The 19,941-nt window shown below is 47.8% G+C and overlaps 2 protein-coding genes across 2 annotated transcripts; both read right to left on the bottom strand.

The window, feature by feature from the left end:
• Nucleotides 1–9,711: 9,711 nt before the first annotated feature.
• On the bottom strand, nt 9,712–10,457 carry LOC123115629 (protein WIR1A-like). The gene is made up of 2 exons (XM_044536743.1): nt 10,153–10,457; nt 9,712–10,048 (listed from the first exon to the last, which is right to left on the bottom strand). The coding sequence occupies exons 1-2, from the start codon at nt 10,322–10,324 to the stop codon at nt 9,912–9,914; spliced, it is 309 nt and encodes a 102-aa protein (XP_044392678.1). The 5' UTR covers nt 10,325–10,457; the 3' UTR covers nt 9,712–9,911.
• An 8,498-nt stretch (nt 10,458–18,955) lies between these two features.
• LOC123115630 (protein WIR1A) lies at nt 18,956–19,617 on the bottom strand. The gene is made up of 2 exons (NM_001426786.1): nt 19,381–19,617; nt 18,956–19,266 (listed from the first exon to the last, which is right to left on the bottom strand). Exons 1-2 carry the CDS (start codon nt 19,520–19,522, stop codon nt 19,142–19,144), a joined length of 267 nt encoding a protein of 88 aa, NP_001413715.1. The 5' UTR covers nt 19,523–19,617; the 3' UTR covers nt 18,956–19,141.
• Between the last annotated feature and the right edge of the window lie 324 nt (nt 19,618–19,941).

The raw sequence follows: 19,941 nt of genomic DNA on the forward strand, positions 1-19,941 counted from the left end.
CATTTTTCAACACAATTTTCTCTAGGAACATATCAAAATAAACATATGAAAGCAACAATGCAAGCTATTGATTTACAACATAATTTGCAAAATACTACCAGGACTAAGTTCATGATAAATTTAAGTTCAATTAATCATATTACTTAAGAACTCCCACTTAGATAGACATCCCTCTAATCCTCTAAGTGATCACGTGATCCAAATTCAACTAAACCATAACCGATCATCACGTGAAATGAATTAGTTTTCAATGGTGAACATCTCATGTTGATCATGTCTACTATATGATTCACGCTCGACCTTTCGGTCTCCGTGTTCCGAGGCCATATCTGCATATGCTAGGCTCGTCAAGTTTAACCTGAGTATTCCGCGTGTGCAAAACTGGCTTACACCCGTTGTAGATGGACATAGAGCTTATCACACCCGATCATCACGTGGTGTCTGGGCACGACGAACTTTGGCAACGGTGCATACTCAGGGAGAACACTTCGTGATAATTAGTGAGAGATCATCTTAAAATGCTACCGTCAATCAAAGCAAGAATAAGATGTATAACAGATAAACATCATATGCAATCAAAATATGTGACATGATATGGCCATGATCATCTTGCGCCTTTGATCTCCATCTCCAAAGTACTGTCATGATCTTTATCGTCACCGGCACGACACCATGATCTTCATCATCTTGATCTATATCAATGTGTCATCACATGGTCGTCTCACCAACTATTGCTCTTGCAACTATTGCTATCGCATAGCGATAAAGTAAAGCAATTATTTGGCACTTGCATCTTATGCAACAAAGAGACAACCATAGGGCTTCTGCCAGTTGCCGATAACTTCAACAAAACATGATCATCTTATACAACAACTTATATCTCATCACGTCTTGACCATATCACATCACAACATGCCCTGCAAAAACAAGTTAAACGTCCTCTACTTTGTTGTTGCAAATTTTACGTGGCTGCTACGGGCTTAAGCAAGAACCAATCTCACCTACGCATCAAAACCACAACGATAGTTTGTCAAGTTGATGCTGTTTTAACCTTCGCAAGGACCGGGCGTAGCCACACTCGGTTCAACTAAAGTTGGAGAAACTGACACCCGCTAGTCACCTGTGTGCAAAGCACGGCGGTAAAACCAGTCTCGCGTAAGCGTACGCGTAATGTCGGTCCGGGCCGCTTCATCCAACAATACCGCTGAACCAAAGTATGACATGCTGGTAAGCAGTATGACTTATATCGCCCACAACTCACTTGTGTTCTACTCATGCATATAACATCAAACCATAAAAACCTAGGCTCGGATGCCACTGTTGGGGAACGTAGTAATTTCAAAAAAATTCCTACGCACACGCAAGATCATGGTGATGCATAGCAACGAGAGGGGAGAGTGTTGTCTACGTACCCTCGTAGACCGAAGCGGAAGCGTTGACGCAACGTAGAGGAAGTAGTCGTACGTCCTCCCGGTCCAACCGATCCAAGCACCGTTACTCCGGTACCTCCGAGTTCTTGACACACGTACAGCTCGATGACGCACCCCGATCTCCGATCCAGCAGAGGCGCGGGGAGGAGTTCCGTCAGCACGACGGCGTGGTGACGATCTTGATGTTCTCCTGTCGCAGGGCTTCGCCTAAGCACCGCTACAATATGACCGAGGTGTAATATCGTGGAGGGGGGCACCGCACACGGCTAAGGAACGATCTCAATAATCAACTTGTGTGTCTATGGGGTGCCCCCTGCCCCCGTATATAAAGGAGTGGAGGAGGGGAGGGCCGGCCCTCTCTATGGCGCGCCCTAGGGGAGTCCTACTCCCACCGGGAGTAGGATTCCCCCTTTCCTAGTCCAACTAGGAACCCTTCCATGTAGTAGGAGTAGGAGAGAAGGAAAGGGAAGAGAGAAGGAGAAGGAAGGAAGGGGGCGCCCCCCTCCCCTCCCTAGTCCAATTCGGACTAGTCCAAGGGGAGGGGTGCGGCCACCCTTTTGGCCCTTTCTCTCCTTTCCCGTATGGCCCAATGAGGCCCAATATGAATTCCCGTAACTCTCCGGTACTCCAAAAAATACCCGAATCACTCGGAACCTTTCCGAACTCCGAATATAGTCGTCCAATATATCGATATTTACGTCTCGACCATTTCGAGACTCCTCGTCATGTCCGTGATCACATCCGGGACTCTGAACAACCTTCGGTACATCAAAATACATAAACTCATAATATAACTGTCATCGAAACCTTAAGTGTACGGACCCTACGGTTCGAGAACAATGTAGACATGACCGAGACACGTCTCCGGTCAATAACCAATAGCGGGACCTGGATGCTCATATTGGTTCCTACATATTCTACGAAGATCTTTATCGGTCAAACCGCATAACAACATACGTTGTTCCCTTTGTCATCGGTATGTTACTTGCCCGAGATTCGATCGTCGGTATCCAATACCTAGTTCAATCTCATTACCGGCAAGTCTCTTTACTCGTTCCGTAATACATCATCTCGCAACTAACTCATTAGTTGCAATGCTTGCAAGGCTTAAGTGATGTGCATTACCGAGAGGGCCCAGAGATACCTCTCCGACATTCGGAGTGACAAATCCTAATCTCAAAATACGCCAACCCAACAAGTACCTTTGGAGACACCTGTAGAGCACCTTTATAATCATCCAGTTACGTTGTGACATTTGGTAGCACACAAAGTGTTCCTCCGGTAAACGGGAGTTGCATAATCTCATAGTCATATGAACATGTATAAGTCATGAAGAAAGCAATAGCAACATACTAAACGATCGAGTGCTAAGCTAACGGAATGGGTCATGTCAATCAGATCATTCAACTAATGATGTGATCCCGTTAATCAAATAACAACTCTTTGTCCATGGTTAGGAAACATAACCATCTTTGATTAACAAGCTAGTCAAGTAGAGGCATACTAGTGACACTCTGTTTGTCTATATATTCACACATGTATTATGTTTCCGGTTAATACAATTCTAGCATGAATAATAAACATTTATCATGAAATAAGGAAATAAATAATAACTTTATTATTGCCTCTAGGGCATATTTCCTTCAATAACATGATAACTCACACATCGTAGACATGATAAATTATGTACCCATTCCTGGTAACTTTGTCGGTGGGGGTAGGGTGGGGGGGTCATTGAAACATACCACGGTAACTTCTATGCAAATAACATGATAACTCACATATCATAGACATGATAAACTATGTACCCAGTCCTGGTAGCTTTGTCGGTGGGCGTAGGGGTGGGGGGAGTCGTTGAAACATACCATGGTAACTTCTATGCAAATAAGAAATAACATGATAACTTACACATTGTAGACATGATAAATTATGTACCCAATCCTGGTAACTTTGTCGGCGAGGGTAGAGGTGGGAGGAGCTGTTGAACCATACCACGATAACTCTTATGCAAATAACATGATAACTCACACATCGCAGACTTGATAACTTTTGTACCCGATCCTGGTAAATGTGGCGACTGTGGCAAGGGGGGTGATGCCCCAGTAATTTCTGTGTAAATAGCATGGTAATAGACACATAGCAAGTTGATAACCCCCATACAAACGCCACTGTATTTTTTTGTTGAAAAACATGCACCCGGTAATTTTTGTGTAAATAGCATGATAATGTATACATCTCAAACTTGATAACTAATATCTTATGTTTAAACAATATGGTATCTTTCATCCAAGGGGAAAAAGTTTTTGAGACATTTCACCGATAATTTCTGTGTTAAATTACCATACTTCCCCATGCTTTTACCTTCTCGTATTGTAGTTACCAACCTTATCATGGTATAGTTATCATGTTGTTGATACCATATTATCATGTTGGTCATGCCAAAGTTACCAAGCCAAACTTTTTTTTCCTAATATGGCAGAAATAAGAAAGGTTCAAATAACATTGTTTATCTACAATCTATACCTACTAATAAAAGGAATATATATTCTTAGTCCCTCATGCTATTTTTCAGAAAATCCCTGATGTTCCTGACATTAAACCCACAGTACATATCAAATGCTTTTTAAAATACTCATATCCTCAAATTTAACATGTTATATATGAAATTTGATTAAAAAAATATGTAGAATCTAAATATGATATTATTTTACATGTTAACAATTTAAAAATACTATCTAGGCTGCAATGTTAATCGACAATGCATTATCCGTCTTCTTTTCATACCGGTATTGATTCTGATTGGGGATGAACACCTCAGCAAAATGAGGATCGGACATGAAATTGAAGATAAATTTGCTAGAAGCACCCAATAAGTAAGGACATGGATAAATGCATTATCACTTGCCCGTTCTTTGTACGGATTAAGGGGCTGTTTGGTTGCCACCCTGAGCTATGTGCCTAAGAATATTCCTTGCCTGAGAGTAACCTGATGGTGTTCCACAAATTGGCTTACCAGGCACACACAAATCTCGGGCAGTGTTTGGTTGATGCCCTGAAAGTATGCCTGTGTGGACGGAAGCTCGAGGCAGTGTTTGGAAAGCAAAAAAGAGGAGAAGCAACAAGAAAAAACATGGGATTGTGTACTCACGTACCTAACTGAGCACACGATCTGGACAAAGGTGCTACAAAAGGAAGGAATAGTAGCAGGAAAAATTGCAGCCAACGTTGTCAGATCCAGTAAATGTTGGGGCAGCTCTTCACCAGATCTACACCCCAGAGTAGTTTCCCGCCGGCAGTCCCCAACTTCATGGATTGATTTTTGAATTTCTCTCCTCCATAGGAACCCGGGAAAGGAGAAAAGTGAGAGGGAGAGCGGAGAAGTGAGAGAGAGAAGGGGTAATTTGACTCAGGCATGGTGCATGGGATTGCAGCGATTCTCAGGCCTCCGATTTTCCAGGCCTGAGTCAGGCACAGTTCGACTGGCAGGTTTTTCAGGCGAGATTTCTCAGGTCGGCAACCAAACAAACCTCAGGCAAGTTACAGGCAGGTGCTCAGGCCAGGCAAATTTTGTCAGGGTGGCAACCAAACAGCCCCTAAATCTACATGTAAGCCGCGTTGAAATAGAACACTTGTGAAATCTTAAACTGCGTTTTTATAGGTTAAGACAATCTTTGTTTGGGCCATAGCTACAAATTCTCATATTATAGACGATTTTCTGTAAATTAAAAGCGTGTGGTATTTTTTCTCCAGTGCAACGCACAAGCCTTTTTGCTAGTAAACAACAACAAAAGGTGGCTTAGTTGGTTATTAGGCTCAACAACTATTGCATAGACCTGGGTTTGAATCCTCTTTCAAGCACTTTTATTTTCTTTTCATAATATGCAGCGAAAAACCAGAAAAAAAAAAGATGAAAATGGCTGGCTCACGTTCACTCATATCGATCGGTTCTATGAGAAATAGCGACTGTCTGATGCAATAAGAGGCAAATAGGGTTTTCCCCAACACGAGCCCGAAGAGAGAGATGTCGTCGCCTAGTTGGGCGAAGGCTTAAGCATTTTTTATTTTCTATTTGGTTGATTTATTTATCTTAGTTTTGAACATTATTATTCTTTTCAAAACCAGTTCAAACATTTGAAAGAAAAATTGGAATAAAAATGTCGTTCAAATATTGTTTACAAATTTAAAAATGCTCTAAATTTTCAAAAAATTATCATGTTTTTTAAATTTTTTTCCCAAATTTAAGAAATGTTTGGGTTTCAAAAAAGTTCATAAATTTTTAAAAAGTATGTGGTTTGTCATATGTGTTCGAAATTTTCATAAATTATTCAGCATTTGTTAAAATTTTCGGAAAAAGTGTTCCACTTTGAAAAAGTTTCATACACAGTCTGTTCATGTTGATGGATAATAACAGAAATTACAAATAATAGAAGTATTCAAATTAGGAAAAACTAAATGCTCACGGATGCATCCCAACTGGTGGTTTTTTTATCATGGATAAATGACCTCAACTTCTTGAATCAGTATGGCACAGACATATCAAGCATCCATGTCATTTTTGAATGACTTTCGACACAGTTTGCACGTCGCGACACGCCCAACCATTTATTGGTCCCTTCTGACCAAGAAAACTCCAGAAAATATAAAGCTTGTCAAAAATCCAAACAACTTGACAAGATTTCTTGAATTGTTCGTAAAACCCGGTGGAAGAAATTAGGTCCATTCAAAGGATGTCGAAAAACAACATGCTTTCAGACGAATACTTCTATTCTCTACCCAAACACCCTCCATTGAACATGATCTATTTTTAGACATGCTTAAAATGACCTCAACTTTTACAAAAAGGTGGGCATGACCATGGTAGGTATTCATGCCTGGTTCGAACGACTTTCAACAAGGTATGCAAGACACATCCTACCATTTATTGGTCTTTTTAAACCGATAAAACTCCAAAAATGCAAAACTTATTGATAACTCAAACAACTTGGCATGATGGATTGAATTGGTCATACCAGGCCATGAAAAAAATGGGGACATTTAACGGATGTCGAGAAACTAGGTGCTCCCAACAAACCCTTGCCTGCCTGAACACTCACCGTTGATCATGGTGTTATTTTCAAAATCTCAGCATTGACCTCAACTTTTGCAAGCACGAGAGCATGCACATGTTAGACATACATGTATGGTTTGAATAATTTTCAACACCAGACATGCCCGGTGATTTATTGACCTTTATTCACCAGAAAAACTCCAGGAAATATAAAATTTGTAAAAAAAAACTAAACTACTTGGCATGGTGCCTTATATTGGTCATACAAGGATATAGAAAAAATGGGGCCATTTGACGGATATTGGAAAAGAACGTGCTCTCGAACAGAGCCTTCTGGTTTATCTGATCACCCTACGTTGAACATGGTGTTTTTGGACATCATTGAAATGACCTTAACTTTTATAATCAGATGGTCATCTCATGGGAGGCATCCATGCCAGGTTTGAACGAACTCCGACACATTATGCAAGTTGCGACACGTCACGTCATTTATCGGCCTTTTTTCACCGAGAAAACTTCAAAAAAAATGTAAAACTTGTCAAAAATCCAAACAATTTGGCGTGATGCCTTGAATTGGTCATAAAAATCCATGAAAAAATTGGGACCATTATAAGATGTCTGGAAACAATGTGCTCTCAGAAAGAGTCTTCTAACCTTCCCCTACACCCTTCATTAAATATGGTCTTTTTTTGGACATCCATGAAATGACCACAACTTTTGCAAGAAGGTGTGCATTCTCATGTTTGACATCCATGTCAAGTTTGAACGATTTCTGACACCGTATGTAAATTGCGACATGTCCGACAATTTACCGACCTTTTTGACCGATAAAACTCTAGAAAATGTAGAATTTGTCAAAAACAAAAAAGACTTGGCATGGTGCAATGAATTGCGCACGGAAAATTTTGGGTCCATTTTCAAGAATGTCAAGAAACAACGTGCTCCCAGACGGAGTCTTTTGGCCTACCTGAACACTCTTCGTTCAATATGGTCTATTATTGAATATCCTTGAGATGACCCCAACTTTTGTAAGCTAGTGGGCATGCCCATGGTAGGCATCCATTTGAATGATTCCCGACACCATATCCAAGTTGCGACACGTCCGACCATTTATCAAAAAACTCCAGAAAATGGAAAATTTATCGAAAACCAAAACAACTTGACATGGTGACTTGAATTGGTCATCCAAGCCATTGAAAAAACTTGAGGTCATTTGAGTGACGTAGAAAAACAACATGCTTTCAAACAAAACCTTCTGGTCTTTTGACATGCTTAAAAAAATTTGTTCGCTCTTTTGAGGAAATATTTGTGTTTTGATATTTTGAGCAATTTTGAAAGACACAAATATTTTTTGGAATTTTCTGTATAATCTAAAAAAGGCAAATACTTGTATTTTATGGATAAATTTGAAAATGCGGACAATTTTTGATTTTTTTTAAAAACTAAACACGCATGATTTTTTAAAAGAAATAACAAAAAGGATGTAAAAGAAACAAATAACTAACTGAAGAATAAAAAAATAGTGGAAAAAGACTTGTTCACTAAAGTAAACCGGTCACTGATTGATACTTCTTGTAGTCCAAGTTTCCTAGTTAGATACTGAAGCCAATCAGCTCTTGTAGCTAGCGACGAGCAGTTAGTAGCGAGAGCTACAACGTTTGATCCATTGCACTACCATTCTATTTTCGGTGATTTTCCCTGATTTCCTGCGCGACCTAAGGGCTATAGCTGGCCAAACGGGCCGGGATAGTTGGGCCGGCCTGGTAGCACGGCCGGCACGGCACGGGCCTGGCACGGCACGGCACGTGCTAAACGGGCCGGGCCCGGCACGCGGCACGCCATGGGCCGTGCCTGGGCCTGAAGGGCGAGCACGCGGGCCGGCACGGCACGGCCCGATTAACTTTTTTATATTTTTTAATGTATTCTAATATGGGCCAATAGGTAAAAATAGGCTAAAAAACGCTCAATGCGCAAAATAGGAGCTAGATTAGTGGGCCTGGCGTGCCGGTGGGCCGGCCCGATTAGCATACGGGCCGTGCCTGGGCTGCAGGCTGCAGCACGCGGGCTGGCACGGCACGGCCCGTATAATAATCGTGCCTAGGCGGGCCGGGCCGTGCCAGGCACGATTAGGATGGGCCGTGCCGTGCCGGGCCGGGCCGGCCCGTTTGGCCAGCTATACTAAGGGCCGGCCTAGTCTGGCGGCCTCCTGTGCGTGCCGCCGTCTAATTGACGCTACTCCCCGGAAGTACGGAATTTCTTATTTGCCGCACGTCACGGCAAATAGTCAGGCAATCGCACACACAATGGTAGGATGGGCCGACCCATCTGAGCGTTCGAGCACCAGTATTTCTTTCACTCTTTTAAAAAAATGTTTAGAATTTCAAAATTTGTTCATGTTTTCATAAAAGTTCAACGTTTCAAAATTTTCTCATGTGAACAATTTTTTAAGTAAACCATAATTTCTATTTCCCTATTTTTTATAAATGAGTTCAGAATTTAAAGATGTGCTCTAGTTTTTCAAATATTATTCATGTTTTCAAAAAAATGTTCTCTTATCAAATATTTTTCACAGATTCAGAAAATGTTTATGTATTAAAAAAAGATCATAGATTTCAGAAAATGTCCGTCTTCTCAAAAAAAAATTGAAATTTTGGAAAATGTTTCGGTTTTAAAAAATTGTTCACATAACCTAAAAAAATATTCGGTATTTAAAAAATAATCAAAACATTTCAGTGAAATGCGGAATTTTGTAAACGTTGTTTCAAAACGAAGAACGCTGCTTCTGCATGTGTACATATAATACCTGCGCTCCGTTCAGATCACATGGTGCTGGCCGACTGAGTGGCTAACAGCTCCAATTAAGTACAGTTTGGTCGCGATTTCGAATCCACTCAGGGTGCGTCCTTTTTTTCGTTACTTTTGCGCCTCCTTATATCTTATATCGGTTCATGTTAGTGGGCCGGCCCAGTAGCGGGTCCTCTATGATGTATGGCATATACACATACGGAAGTGGGTATGAACTGTGAAATGTCCTTATTGCCCTTTATACGTTTTGTAAAAGGGGTTGTACCGAAGCGGGACTCATATACATATTGGATCATGAGCTGAATTTAGTTTCCCTCGGAGCTTTAGGATACTTTTCATTACCTGACTTTACCACAAGCTGAATTTACTTACTGCCTAAAAATTGACCATGCATTCACATCAATTTGCAGACATGCAAGAATCCAGCTTTATTCGAGTTTAAGTATAGATACAACACGAGACGATATTATTACTGTGTTTAAGATTGTGCGTGTCAGTAGAGTAACTCGTGCTGATAAGTAGGAGGAGGCATGCATGCAGATAGTGTATGCATCTAGGCCGCTGTTTCCCAGTTACGTCGATCGATCCTTGCATTTGTTTTGGGAGATGGGGTCTGCGCACGGGTGTAATCAGGGTTGGCCACCTGCCGGTGGCACATCACCACATCCATAAATTGTGCGGCACCCACGGCCGCCGCCGGTGTAGGGTTTACCACCACCACCCGGCGACGGGAAAGCGGGGCGGTTAGGGTCGAGAGTACCAGGACCTGGACGGGAAATCATGAACCTTATTCAGCAGAGGCATTACAGAAATTAAGAGGAAATGAAGGAACGCATTTCGAAGGGAGTAAATTAAGCATTGTCGACTGACCTACTACAACGGCCCCAAGGCAGACGGAGCTGTTGATGATGACCGCCGCGATGACGACGAAGAGAGCGATCTGCAGGAGCACCGTGGGACGACGGGCGGCAGACGCCATGCTGATGATTCGAGGCTGCTGGCCAATGATTCTTTTTTTTTTTTGCGGGAAAAGAACTTTCATTAATCAGCCATGATGATTACATTCAGAATCAACAATGCTAGCTATCTTCATAGAGGAGTTTCGGAGCCAACATGCTGCTGGCCAATGATTCGAGTGAGGCTTTGAGAGCTCGGCAGCTAGCTGTGTACGTGCTGCTGTGCTGCTTGCTGGTCGAAGAAGGCCCGCGCATACGTATTTATAGGCCGTCTGTCTGGCCGAGAAAGAGAGAGAGAGAGCAGTATACTATTTTGGTACCACCAAATTTCCACGGTTAGTCAAGGCTGGTGATTCTGGTGGCTGTGCACGACCACCGGCGAGAGAGACATGCATGCAGTCGATCCACGACGACCCAACGCATGCATGCAGAGACGACCGACGATTTATTTATTTTTGAGAATTCTTTGCATTCCAATCACGGAACAATACAAAATAGTTACAAGCACACTGAAACTCAAACACAAAAGACCATGAACACTTAGAGTACCCTAAGACAACCATAACAAAAGAAGATCTCCGGAGCTCTGTGTCATCATCCCTGAATCTTGAGAGAAGATCCCTACAGCAGAAAGATCTGCAACCAGGCGCAAGCAGGTCAACATCTTCGACCATGGAACAATTGCCACGACGCTGCTTCCTCCTTTCTTGACACCAACGCTGAGAGAGCATGGACATCAATCCAACACACCTGCAACAGCCGTCGCCATCTTTGGCTTTGAGTACCGTGAAAAATGCACCTTGCGAAAAAAAGAGAACTCGAGTCATCCGACCGGTCCAGCACCGCGGCCGGGCCAACCGCCCGGACAAAGCAGAATCTCCCTCCAGCATCAATGCAGAGGAAGGAGAAGAACAACAACAGCAAATCGTACCGACAAGGAAGAAGAAGGGTCTTCGTCTCCCTGCATCCATCGCCCATCTGAGGACCCAAACGGCCAGTGCCAATGGACCTCCAGTCACCATAGCCCGAGACCTCGACGAGATCCGGGGATCCCCCACCCTGCTAGCTCCTAGACGAAGGCCAAAGCCTCGCCTGACCGCGAACGAAGTCCAGAGAAACTTATTCCAACGCGACACCACCGCAATGGCCTCGGCAGCGTCACCCTCAACCCTAACCCTACCACACACACCTAGCGGACAGCCCCGAGGTTCCCCCTCCTTCCTACGGCGACCACCGGCGGCGCCACCGGCGACGCGCAGGGAACCCTCGTCGCCTCCTAGATCACCTGTGATCCTACTTTCCCGGAGAGAAACGGTTCGTGGCTAGTCGGATCGTTTTGTTGTTAGCGACGACCGACGATTAGTCACTAGGGCCGCGCAGAAAGAGACAGATTCGCTCCTCCATTTTTCTCCGGTTAGTCAACAAGCTAGGCTGCTGGCGACGTCCCCGACTGCTAGTGTTTCCATCCCCGGGTGGCTCTTGCCTCTTCTCCCTCTGCTTCCTTATCTGTACACTACATGTCAAATTAGAGCTCCAAGTCTCCAAAAGAAAAGGCTTGTTAGTTCTTCTATACGTGTGCTTAAACTATTAGGGCATCTCCAGCCGCGCCCCCAAGAAGGCCTTCCCAGGCGATTTTTTCGCGCCGGCGCCGAAAAAACGGCCCAGTCGCGCCCCCAGGAGCCCGATTTTCGCCGGCTTGGGCCGAAAACAGCGCCGGCGGACCCAGCCCGAACCCGGCGCGCTGGGGGGCGCTCGGGGGCGCCGGGCGAACTTTTTTGGCGCGAAGAAACCGCGGGCCCGACGCGTCAGCGACACGGATTACTTCTCGGCCCTTCGTCGTCCTCATCGCCTCGTTTCCCGCAGCGAATCAATGCCAAAGCTGCCGCGCCGGTCAGCCTGCGCCATTGATGCTTCACGGGCGGCGCAGTGAAGGTCGGACGACGCGCGTCCCTCGCCCTCGCCTCGCCCGCCACGCGTGCGCACGGTGCCACGCGTGTGGGCGGCGCGTCGGCCTATATATGCCGCGCCCCGGCGCACTCGGGCGCCTCACACTTCCCCTCCGCCGTCGCTCTCTCCCCTCCGCCGTCGCTCCTTCCTCCCTCTCCTCTCCTCCTTTTCGCCGCCTCCAATGGCCGAACGTTTCCCCGGCGACGGCGCGGCGGCGAACGGCTTCGGCCGCCGCCATCTTCATGAAGACGAGGCTCGCCTCCTTTACGAGGCCGAGTACCCGGTCCCGCCGGACATGCGGGTGCCCGGGGCGTGGAGGATCAGCGCGGGCGGCGTGCCGGTGCCCCCGGTACCCTCCGGCGCGGTGCGGCACGCGGAGATCGCCCGCATCCGCTCGAACCTGCCGCCTGCGGCGAGGGAGGCGCCACGGTACGCCCCCGACAGCCCGCTGTGGGAGACGTACTTCTGCCGCCGTCACGCCGAGCAGCTCGAGGCCACCAATGGCGTCGTGCCCTCCGGCCGGCAAAACTCCGCCGGCCGGCGTCGATGGTGGGGCGTGCCAGGGCGCACGCTGGACGCCGTCCTCGAGTACATCAAGGGCGGCAACACGCCGCGCCTCGACTACCCCGCTCCCCCTTCCTTTTCACGCCGCCGGGGAAGCTCCTGGACCCCGAGGCGCATGGAAACCGGGGGGTCCTCCTTTTCGTCCGGCGGCTCGCCCTGCCTCCACCCCGTCAAGCCGGAGCCCCAGGACACGCCGGTGGCCGCGCGCACCCGCAGCTCCGGCGTCCGTATCGGCGCCCCGTCAAGCCGGAGCCCCGCCGGCCGTTTTGTCCTCGTCAAGCCCAAGACGGAGCCCGGCCTCGTCGAGCCCAAGAAGGAGCCCGGCCTCCCCGCGGAGTACGAGGAGATAGCCCGGCGCGGCTTCTCCGACGAGGACGCCATGCGGTGGGCGCGGGAGGACTACCTCCGCGAGGAGACGGTCCGGCAGTGCCGGGCCCTGGAGGAGATCGCCGCCCGCAAGCGCGGGCGCGAGGACGAGCACAGCGTCGTCATCCTCGACAGCGACGACGACGACGCCCCCGGACCTTCCAACCCGTCGCGCCAACCGGGGGAGGGGTGCAGCAGGGACGGCGGAGGTTTAGGCGGGGGCGACGACGACGACGACGACGACGACGACGACGACGGCGGCGGCGACTGCACGCGGTTTTACAGCCTCCTCGGCATGTAGCCGCGTGGGCGGGCGGCGAGGCGGGCGGCGAGGTGGGCGGCGAGACGGGCGGCGAGACGGGCGGCGAGGGAGACGGCGGGAGTAGCCCGCCAGTTTTTTTTCTTTTGTAAAATATGTTTAAGTTTGAACGAACTCGCCGAAGTTTGCAATGAATTTGCGCCGTGTTTGTGCCGTGTTTAGATTTTTTAAAATATCGTGGGCGCCGCGACTGGGGGGCATCACGCCCCAAGTGCGCCCCCAGGGGGCGATTTTTTGCCCCTCCTGGGGGGCCAACGGCTGAAGATGCCCTTAGACTGACGTCTGGCAGGGCCATCAGTGAGAGTAGATGCCCCTTTGTTTTAGGAAAAAAGTAGATATCATTATCATTGACACCTGCTTTGATAAACCCAAGATTTACCCGAATTAACACAGCCTCAAATGTTGTTTGACCCACGAACGCTCATCAAATACAGGATCAGGCTAGCGCTTGCAACCACTACAGAAAAATCGCACGTCGCCGTGTGGCTCGACGTATGCCGGGAGTAAAAACACGAATGCTCGGTTTAATTCCACGTAAGTCGAATACTGAGTGACAGTCGCTGGGTAAATACAAAAGACTTGGCTTAACATCCAATACACTGAGCGTGAGGAAAAAAAGAGCTCGGCTTACAAAAGGACTCGGCATATAGAAAAAAAAGCTCTCGGCTTACAGTGGCGTGTGGCTGCACGCGATGGCCCCAGTGTGAAAACTTAAGCCGAATGTAGCACTTAGCTATTTTTTCGAAAAAATTCCGATCTATTCATCTTCAATCATGACAGTACAATGAATACCAGAAATAATAAAAATTACATCAAATCCGTAGACCAACTAGCGACGACTACCGGCACTGAAGCGAGTCGAAGGTGCGCCGCCGTCATCGCCCCCTTCATCGCCGGAGTCAGGCACAACTTGTTGTAGTTGAAAGTCGTCGTGCTAAGGCCCCGAAAGACCAGCGCACCAGAACAGCAACCGCCGCATATGATTAGCTTACAAAGGTGTCATGTGGCACCACGTTAGCGTTGGCTGGCCGTCAGGTCGCTTTATTTTGCCGAGATCCGCGGATTGATTTCAGCTTATAGGTAAACCGAGTGCCCGTGAAGTGGATCTCGGCTTATGGTCTAAAGACGATCTGGTATAAGACGAGTGGCATAAGCCGGGTGCAGCACTCGGCTTACAGTGTCAAGGTTTAAATGGTCTTCGCCGAATAAGTTTCATTCGTTTTTATTTAATTTTTCTGTAGTGAACCGAGGGGAGAGGATGCCATAGTTGTCGTGACGTCTGATCCACACGCTTGCAGCCATCTAATGGGTGATGCAAGTAAGTATGTTAGCAACCTACCTGGCGAAGGCACTCCACAGCCAGAAGGGGGCAACGCCAGAACAACAGGTCGAGACATGAGCGAAGGCCCAACCATGATTTCAGTGGGCCGCAGTGGATCTCCTACATGTTGGGGGCAATGAAGAGTAAGGGCATCTCCAGCCGTTGGCCCCCCAGGACGCACAAAAAACGCCCCCTGGGGGCGAGCCGGCGATACACTCGGCGCTGGGGCGGTTTTTCGCCCAGTCGTCGCCCCCAGCTCGCCCCCAGACGCCGAAATTGGCCCACTTTGCAGCCCAATTTCGGCGAATAAACGGCCCATATGGGCGAGAATAGGCCCATATTCGACGTGGTTTCGCCGTGTCTCGGCGTTCAATTATCAACATAATTATTCCTTATCACATATTTCATCACAGAAAAATCAAATACTTCAACACAATAGTACAACAACAAATAGTTCAATACAATTATATAGTTCAACAAATAAAAACTCGTATTTCATCACGCGGCGTCCCCCTTGAGCCTCCATATGTGCTCAATCAGATCTTTCTGCAGTTGATGATGCACCTGTGGGTCTCGGATCTCTTGACGCATACTGAGACAGGCAGTCCAAGTTGCCGGTAGCTGGTGATCAACTTCGGCTAGAGGACCCTGCCTGTAGTATGGTTCAGTGTCAAACACTGGGTCTTCTTGCTCGCTCTCGATGATCATGTTGTGCAAGATGACACAGCAAGTCATGATCTCCCACATTTGATCTTTCGACCAGGTCTGAGCGGGGTACCGAACAACAGCGAATCGAGATTGGGGCACACCAAATGCCCGCTCGACATCCTTTCTGCAAGCCTCCTGAAGCTTCGCAAACCAGGCGTTCTTGCCTCCTGGCACAGGGTTTGAGATCGTCTTCACAAATGTCGACCATCTCGGATAGATGCCGTCAGCTAGATAGTACCCCTTGTTGTATTGGTGCCCATTGATCTTGAAGTTCACCGGAGGAGAATGACCCTCAACGAGCTTGGCAAAAACAGGAGAGCACTGCAGCACGTTGATGTCATTGTGAGTTCCTGGCATACCAAAGAAGGAGTGCCAAATCCAGAGGTCCTGTGTGGCTACCGCCTCAAGCACCACACTGCAACTGCCTTTGGCGCCTTTGTACATCCCCTGCCAACCAAATGGGCAGTTCTTCCATTTCCAATGCATGCAGTCGATACTTCCAAGCATCCCAGGAAATCCTCTTGCTGCATTCTGGGCTAGGATCCGAGCGGTGTCTTCCGCATTGGGTGCTCTCAAGTATTGTGGCCCAAACACTGCCACCACTGCCCGACAGAACTTGTAGAAACACTCTATGCTGGTGGACTCGTTCATGCGCCCATAGTCGTCGAGTGAATCACTGGGAGCTCCATATGCAAGCATCCTCATCGCTGTCGTGCACTTCTGGATGGAGGTGAATCCAAGAGCGCCAGTGCAATCCATCTTGCACTTGAAGTAGTTGTCGAACTCCCGGATGGAATTCACAATCCTGAGGAAGAGCCTTTCGGCTCATCCGATAACGGCGCCGAAATGTTCTCTCGCCATGAAGTGGAGCATCGGCGAAGTAGTCGGAGTAGAGCATGCGGTAGCCTGCAGTCGATGCCGGTTCTTTGCTTTCACCCGCCCCGGCGCCGAGCCACCTCTACGCGGCTTTTCATTGCTCGCCAGCAGCTGGGCAAGGGCGGCGAGCACCATCAGATGCTCTTCTTCCTGTACGTCGGCCGCGGCTTTCTCCTCCAGCAGCGCGGCGAGCTCTTCCTCCTCATCGGAGTCCATCGCCGAGTCAGTCAAAACGCCGAACACCTTGCGCTCGGTGGGCGTTTACCCGCCGTTAAACCGCGCCTCCGCGGCCGGAAACGGCGGCCAGCAGCGCCCCGTGCCGCGGGAGGGGCTGCCGCGGCGAAGCACTGCTATTTTCCGGTGGGGAATGGCTATCTAGCGGAGTAGGCCGGCGCCCGTCGCCGGGATACAGCTGGTGGTGGCCGAGGGCGCGGGGGGTGCGAGGCGAGTCGGGGAAGAAAAACTTGACTTTTCCCCTGTCGGTGTGGGCCAGGCGTGCTTTTCCCTAGCGCCGGAGCCCCCAACGGCTCCCCAGCGCGCCGGGTTCGGCCTGTGACCGCCGGGCGGAAAAAGGGTCCGAACCGGCGATTTTCGGCGTCCTGGGGGCGCGACTGGGCCGTTTTTTGGCGCCGGCGCGAAAAAATCGCCTGGGGAGGCCTTCTTGGGGGCGCGGCTGGAGATGCCCTAAGTAGCATAGTGGTATAAGCGTATGAGGGGTTGGTATGTGTGGTTCTATCCTGGGTTGGATCAGCACGGCCGGCGGCTTGCAACATTTATCCTCTTCCTCCCTTGCCGTCTACATGGGATAGACACGGCAACTTGAGGGACCTTGCACTCCCTATCGTTTTGGTGGAGCAACATGTTAAGAAGCAACATCCCCAGAAAAATGGCCATGGCATGCATCACCATGCTAGTTTTCTTCTAACACAGTACAGACGGAGATGGTCATACATACGCACATAAGCTCATTCCTAAAAACAAAAGCATGCACACTCTACCCTTATGAGAACCTCCGAGAGACTGAGCCGACACATCGTCTTGAGATTAATTATTAGACCAATATGTCACGTATCGTGACATATCTCATAATCCCCTAAATTGAGGAGAGTCGTCATTATTGTGATCTTCCATTTATGGTTAGGATTGTAATATTTGTCTATACATTAACACGCAATGGAAAAGCTCAAGTGTGGCAAATTCCCTTAATCGCTCCTATGGTATCGGAGCCTAGCGATCATCGTGCTTCCGCACCCACCTCCCACCGCTGCCGCCTCCTTCTTTCCCTAATCGCTTCTATTGATGAAGTCGCCACAGACATGTTCGTAGTACAAGAACATCTCTGCCCACAAACGCACATGGCCAAAAGGCCTTAAATAAATCAAGAGAAATGTCAGCACCAGGAATGCACATCTGGTGGACGGGATACCACTGTCCTCCTAACGATCTAATCGCAGTTTGGTTCGTCTTCATCATGCTAGTTGGTTGGACCATTTGAAATTAGAGAAACGCTCGTGTTTTCAAACACAAATCCACACCAACACAGGTTATGTCCAGCATCATCAAAAGGGAAGGTTGACTTTGGTTATTGTGGGTGCAAAAAAATAGGGGTACTAACATAATACTGGGAGAGCAATGACCCCTTTTGTATTTGGGGTGATGTGTAACAATTTTTGTTATCTTTTTTAATTAATGAATGAGGCAAAGCTTATGCCTTCATTTTGATTTTTTTTTAATTTGTGCATTGATATATAGCCGTAAATTCCGAACCAAACATAATAGCGTCTTCACAAAAATTGACCATGCATTCACACGAAATTCCAGACATGCAACTATCCAGATTTATTCGAGTTTAATTAGGTACAAGTACATCACGAGATGGTATTACCGTCTACATAAGGTGGTGCGTGACAGTAGATTAATCATAGACATCTTCATAGTCGACACAAACGTCTCTGCCCACTAAACGCACATCGCCAAAAGGCCTGAAATAAATCCAGAGAAATGCCAGCACCAAGAGCGCATATCTGGTGGGATAGAGATACCACTGTCCTCCTAACTATCTAACCACGGTTCGGTTCGTCTTCACCATGCTAGTTGGTTGAACCAATTGGAACAAGAGAAACGCTCGTGTGTTCCGACACAAATCAACACCAGCACTGGTTACCTCGGGCCTGATCAAAAGGGAAGCTTGACTTTGGGTTTTTGTGGGTGCAAAGAAATAGGGGTACTAACATAATACCGGGAGAATAGTGACCCCTTTTTGTATTTGGGGTGATGTGTAATAAACCTTTTAATTAACAGTTTGTCTAATTCACATCTAGATGTTTTTAAGGCTGTCATATCTAAGCTCTCGCAAATATATAATTCATCAGCAAGAAAACAAAAAAATAGAACACAAAAATTAGACCACAAACAGAGTGGACATCAGGTTAGATGTGTCATAGCTATGTCACATCTAGATGTGTCCTAGACAGACCCTTTAACTAATGGATGAGACAAAGCTTATGCCTCCATTTTGATTATTATTTTTTACTTTGTGCATTGATATATAGGCGTAAGTTCCGAACCAAACGTAATATCATCTTCACAAAAAATTGACCATGCATTCACACGAAATTCCAAACATGCAACGATCCAAATTTATTCGAGTTTAAGTAGGTACAAGTACATCACGAGACGGTATTACCGAGTACATAAGGTGGTGCGTGACAGTAGATTAACTTGTGCTAACCAATTACATATATCGATGGATCCTCGCATGCATTGTGTCTGGGAGATGGGGCATGCTGCACGCGGATGTAATTAGGGCTGGCCACCCGCCGGTGGTCTACATCCGTAAACTGTGCGGCACCCACGGCCGGTGTAGGGTTGACCGGCACCGCCCGGCGTCGGAACAGCAGGGACGTTAGGGTCGAGAGCACCGGTGCCTGGACGGGAAACCATGGACGGACGTTATTCAGCAGGTCGAGGTCAGCATGTATAACAAGTTAATCAATTACAAAAATGGGGAGGAAATGAACGGACACCGTCCGACGACTGACCTGAGGCGGCGGCGTCGTGGACGGCCGTGGCTCCAAGGCAGACGGAGCTGTTGATGATGATCGCGGCGACGACGACGAAGAGAGCGATCTGCAGGAGCACCGTGGGACGACGGCCGCCAGCGCTGCTACCCAGGGACGCCATGGTGCGTTTCGAGCGAGGTTTCGAGAGCTAGCTGCCTGTGTACGTACGTCTGCTATCCTGCTGTGATGCTTGACGATGGAAGAAGCCCCGTGCCTATTTATAGATCGTGTGGCGTCGAGACAGATATCAAGCGTGCGTTCTCGTGTATTTCCGGTACCACCGAATTTCTACGGTTAGTCAAGGCCGGTGAGCAGTGGTGGCCATGCACAACGACCGCGCAGGAAGAGACATGCACTCGATCGACGACCCGGCGCGTGCAGCGACGACCGACGATTAGTCACTACGGCCGCGCAGGAAGAGACAGATTCGCGTCTCCATTTTTCTCCGGTTAGTCAACAAGGCCCCCACGTCGCTCTTTCTCTGTCCGGCCTACTGCTTAGTGCTTACTTATATCTACACTACATTGACTACAAGTACCC

This window comes from Triticum aestivum, chromosome 5B (genome assembly GCF_018294505.1).
Source record: "Triticum aestivum cultivar Chinese Spring chromosome 5B, IWGSC CS RefSeq v2.1, whole genome shotgun sequence".
Lineage (NCBI taxonomy): Eukaryota > Viridiplantae > Streptophyta > Magnoliopsida > Poales > Poaceae > Triticum > Triticum aestivum.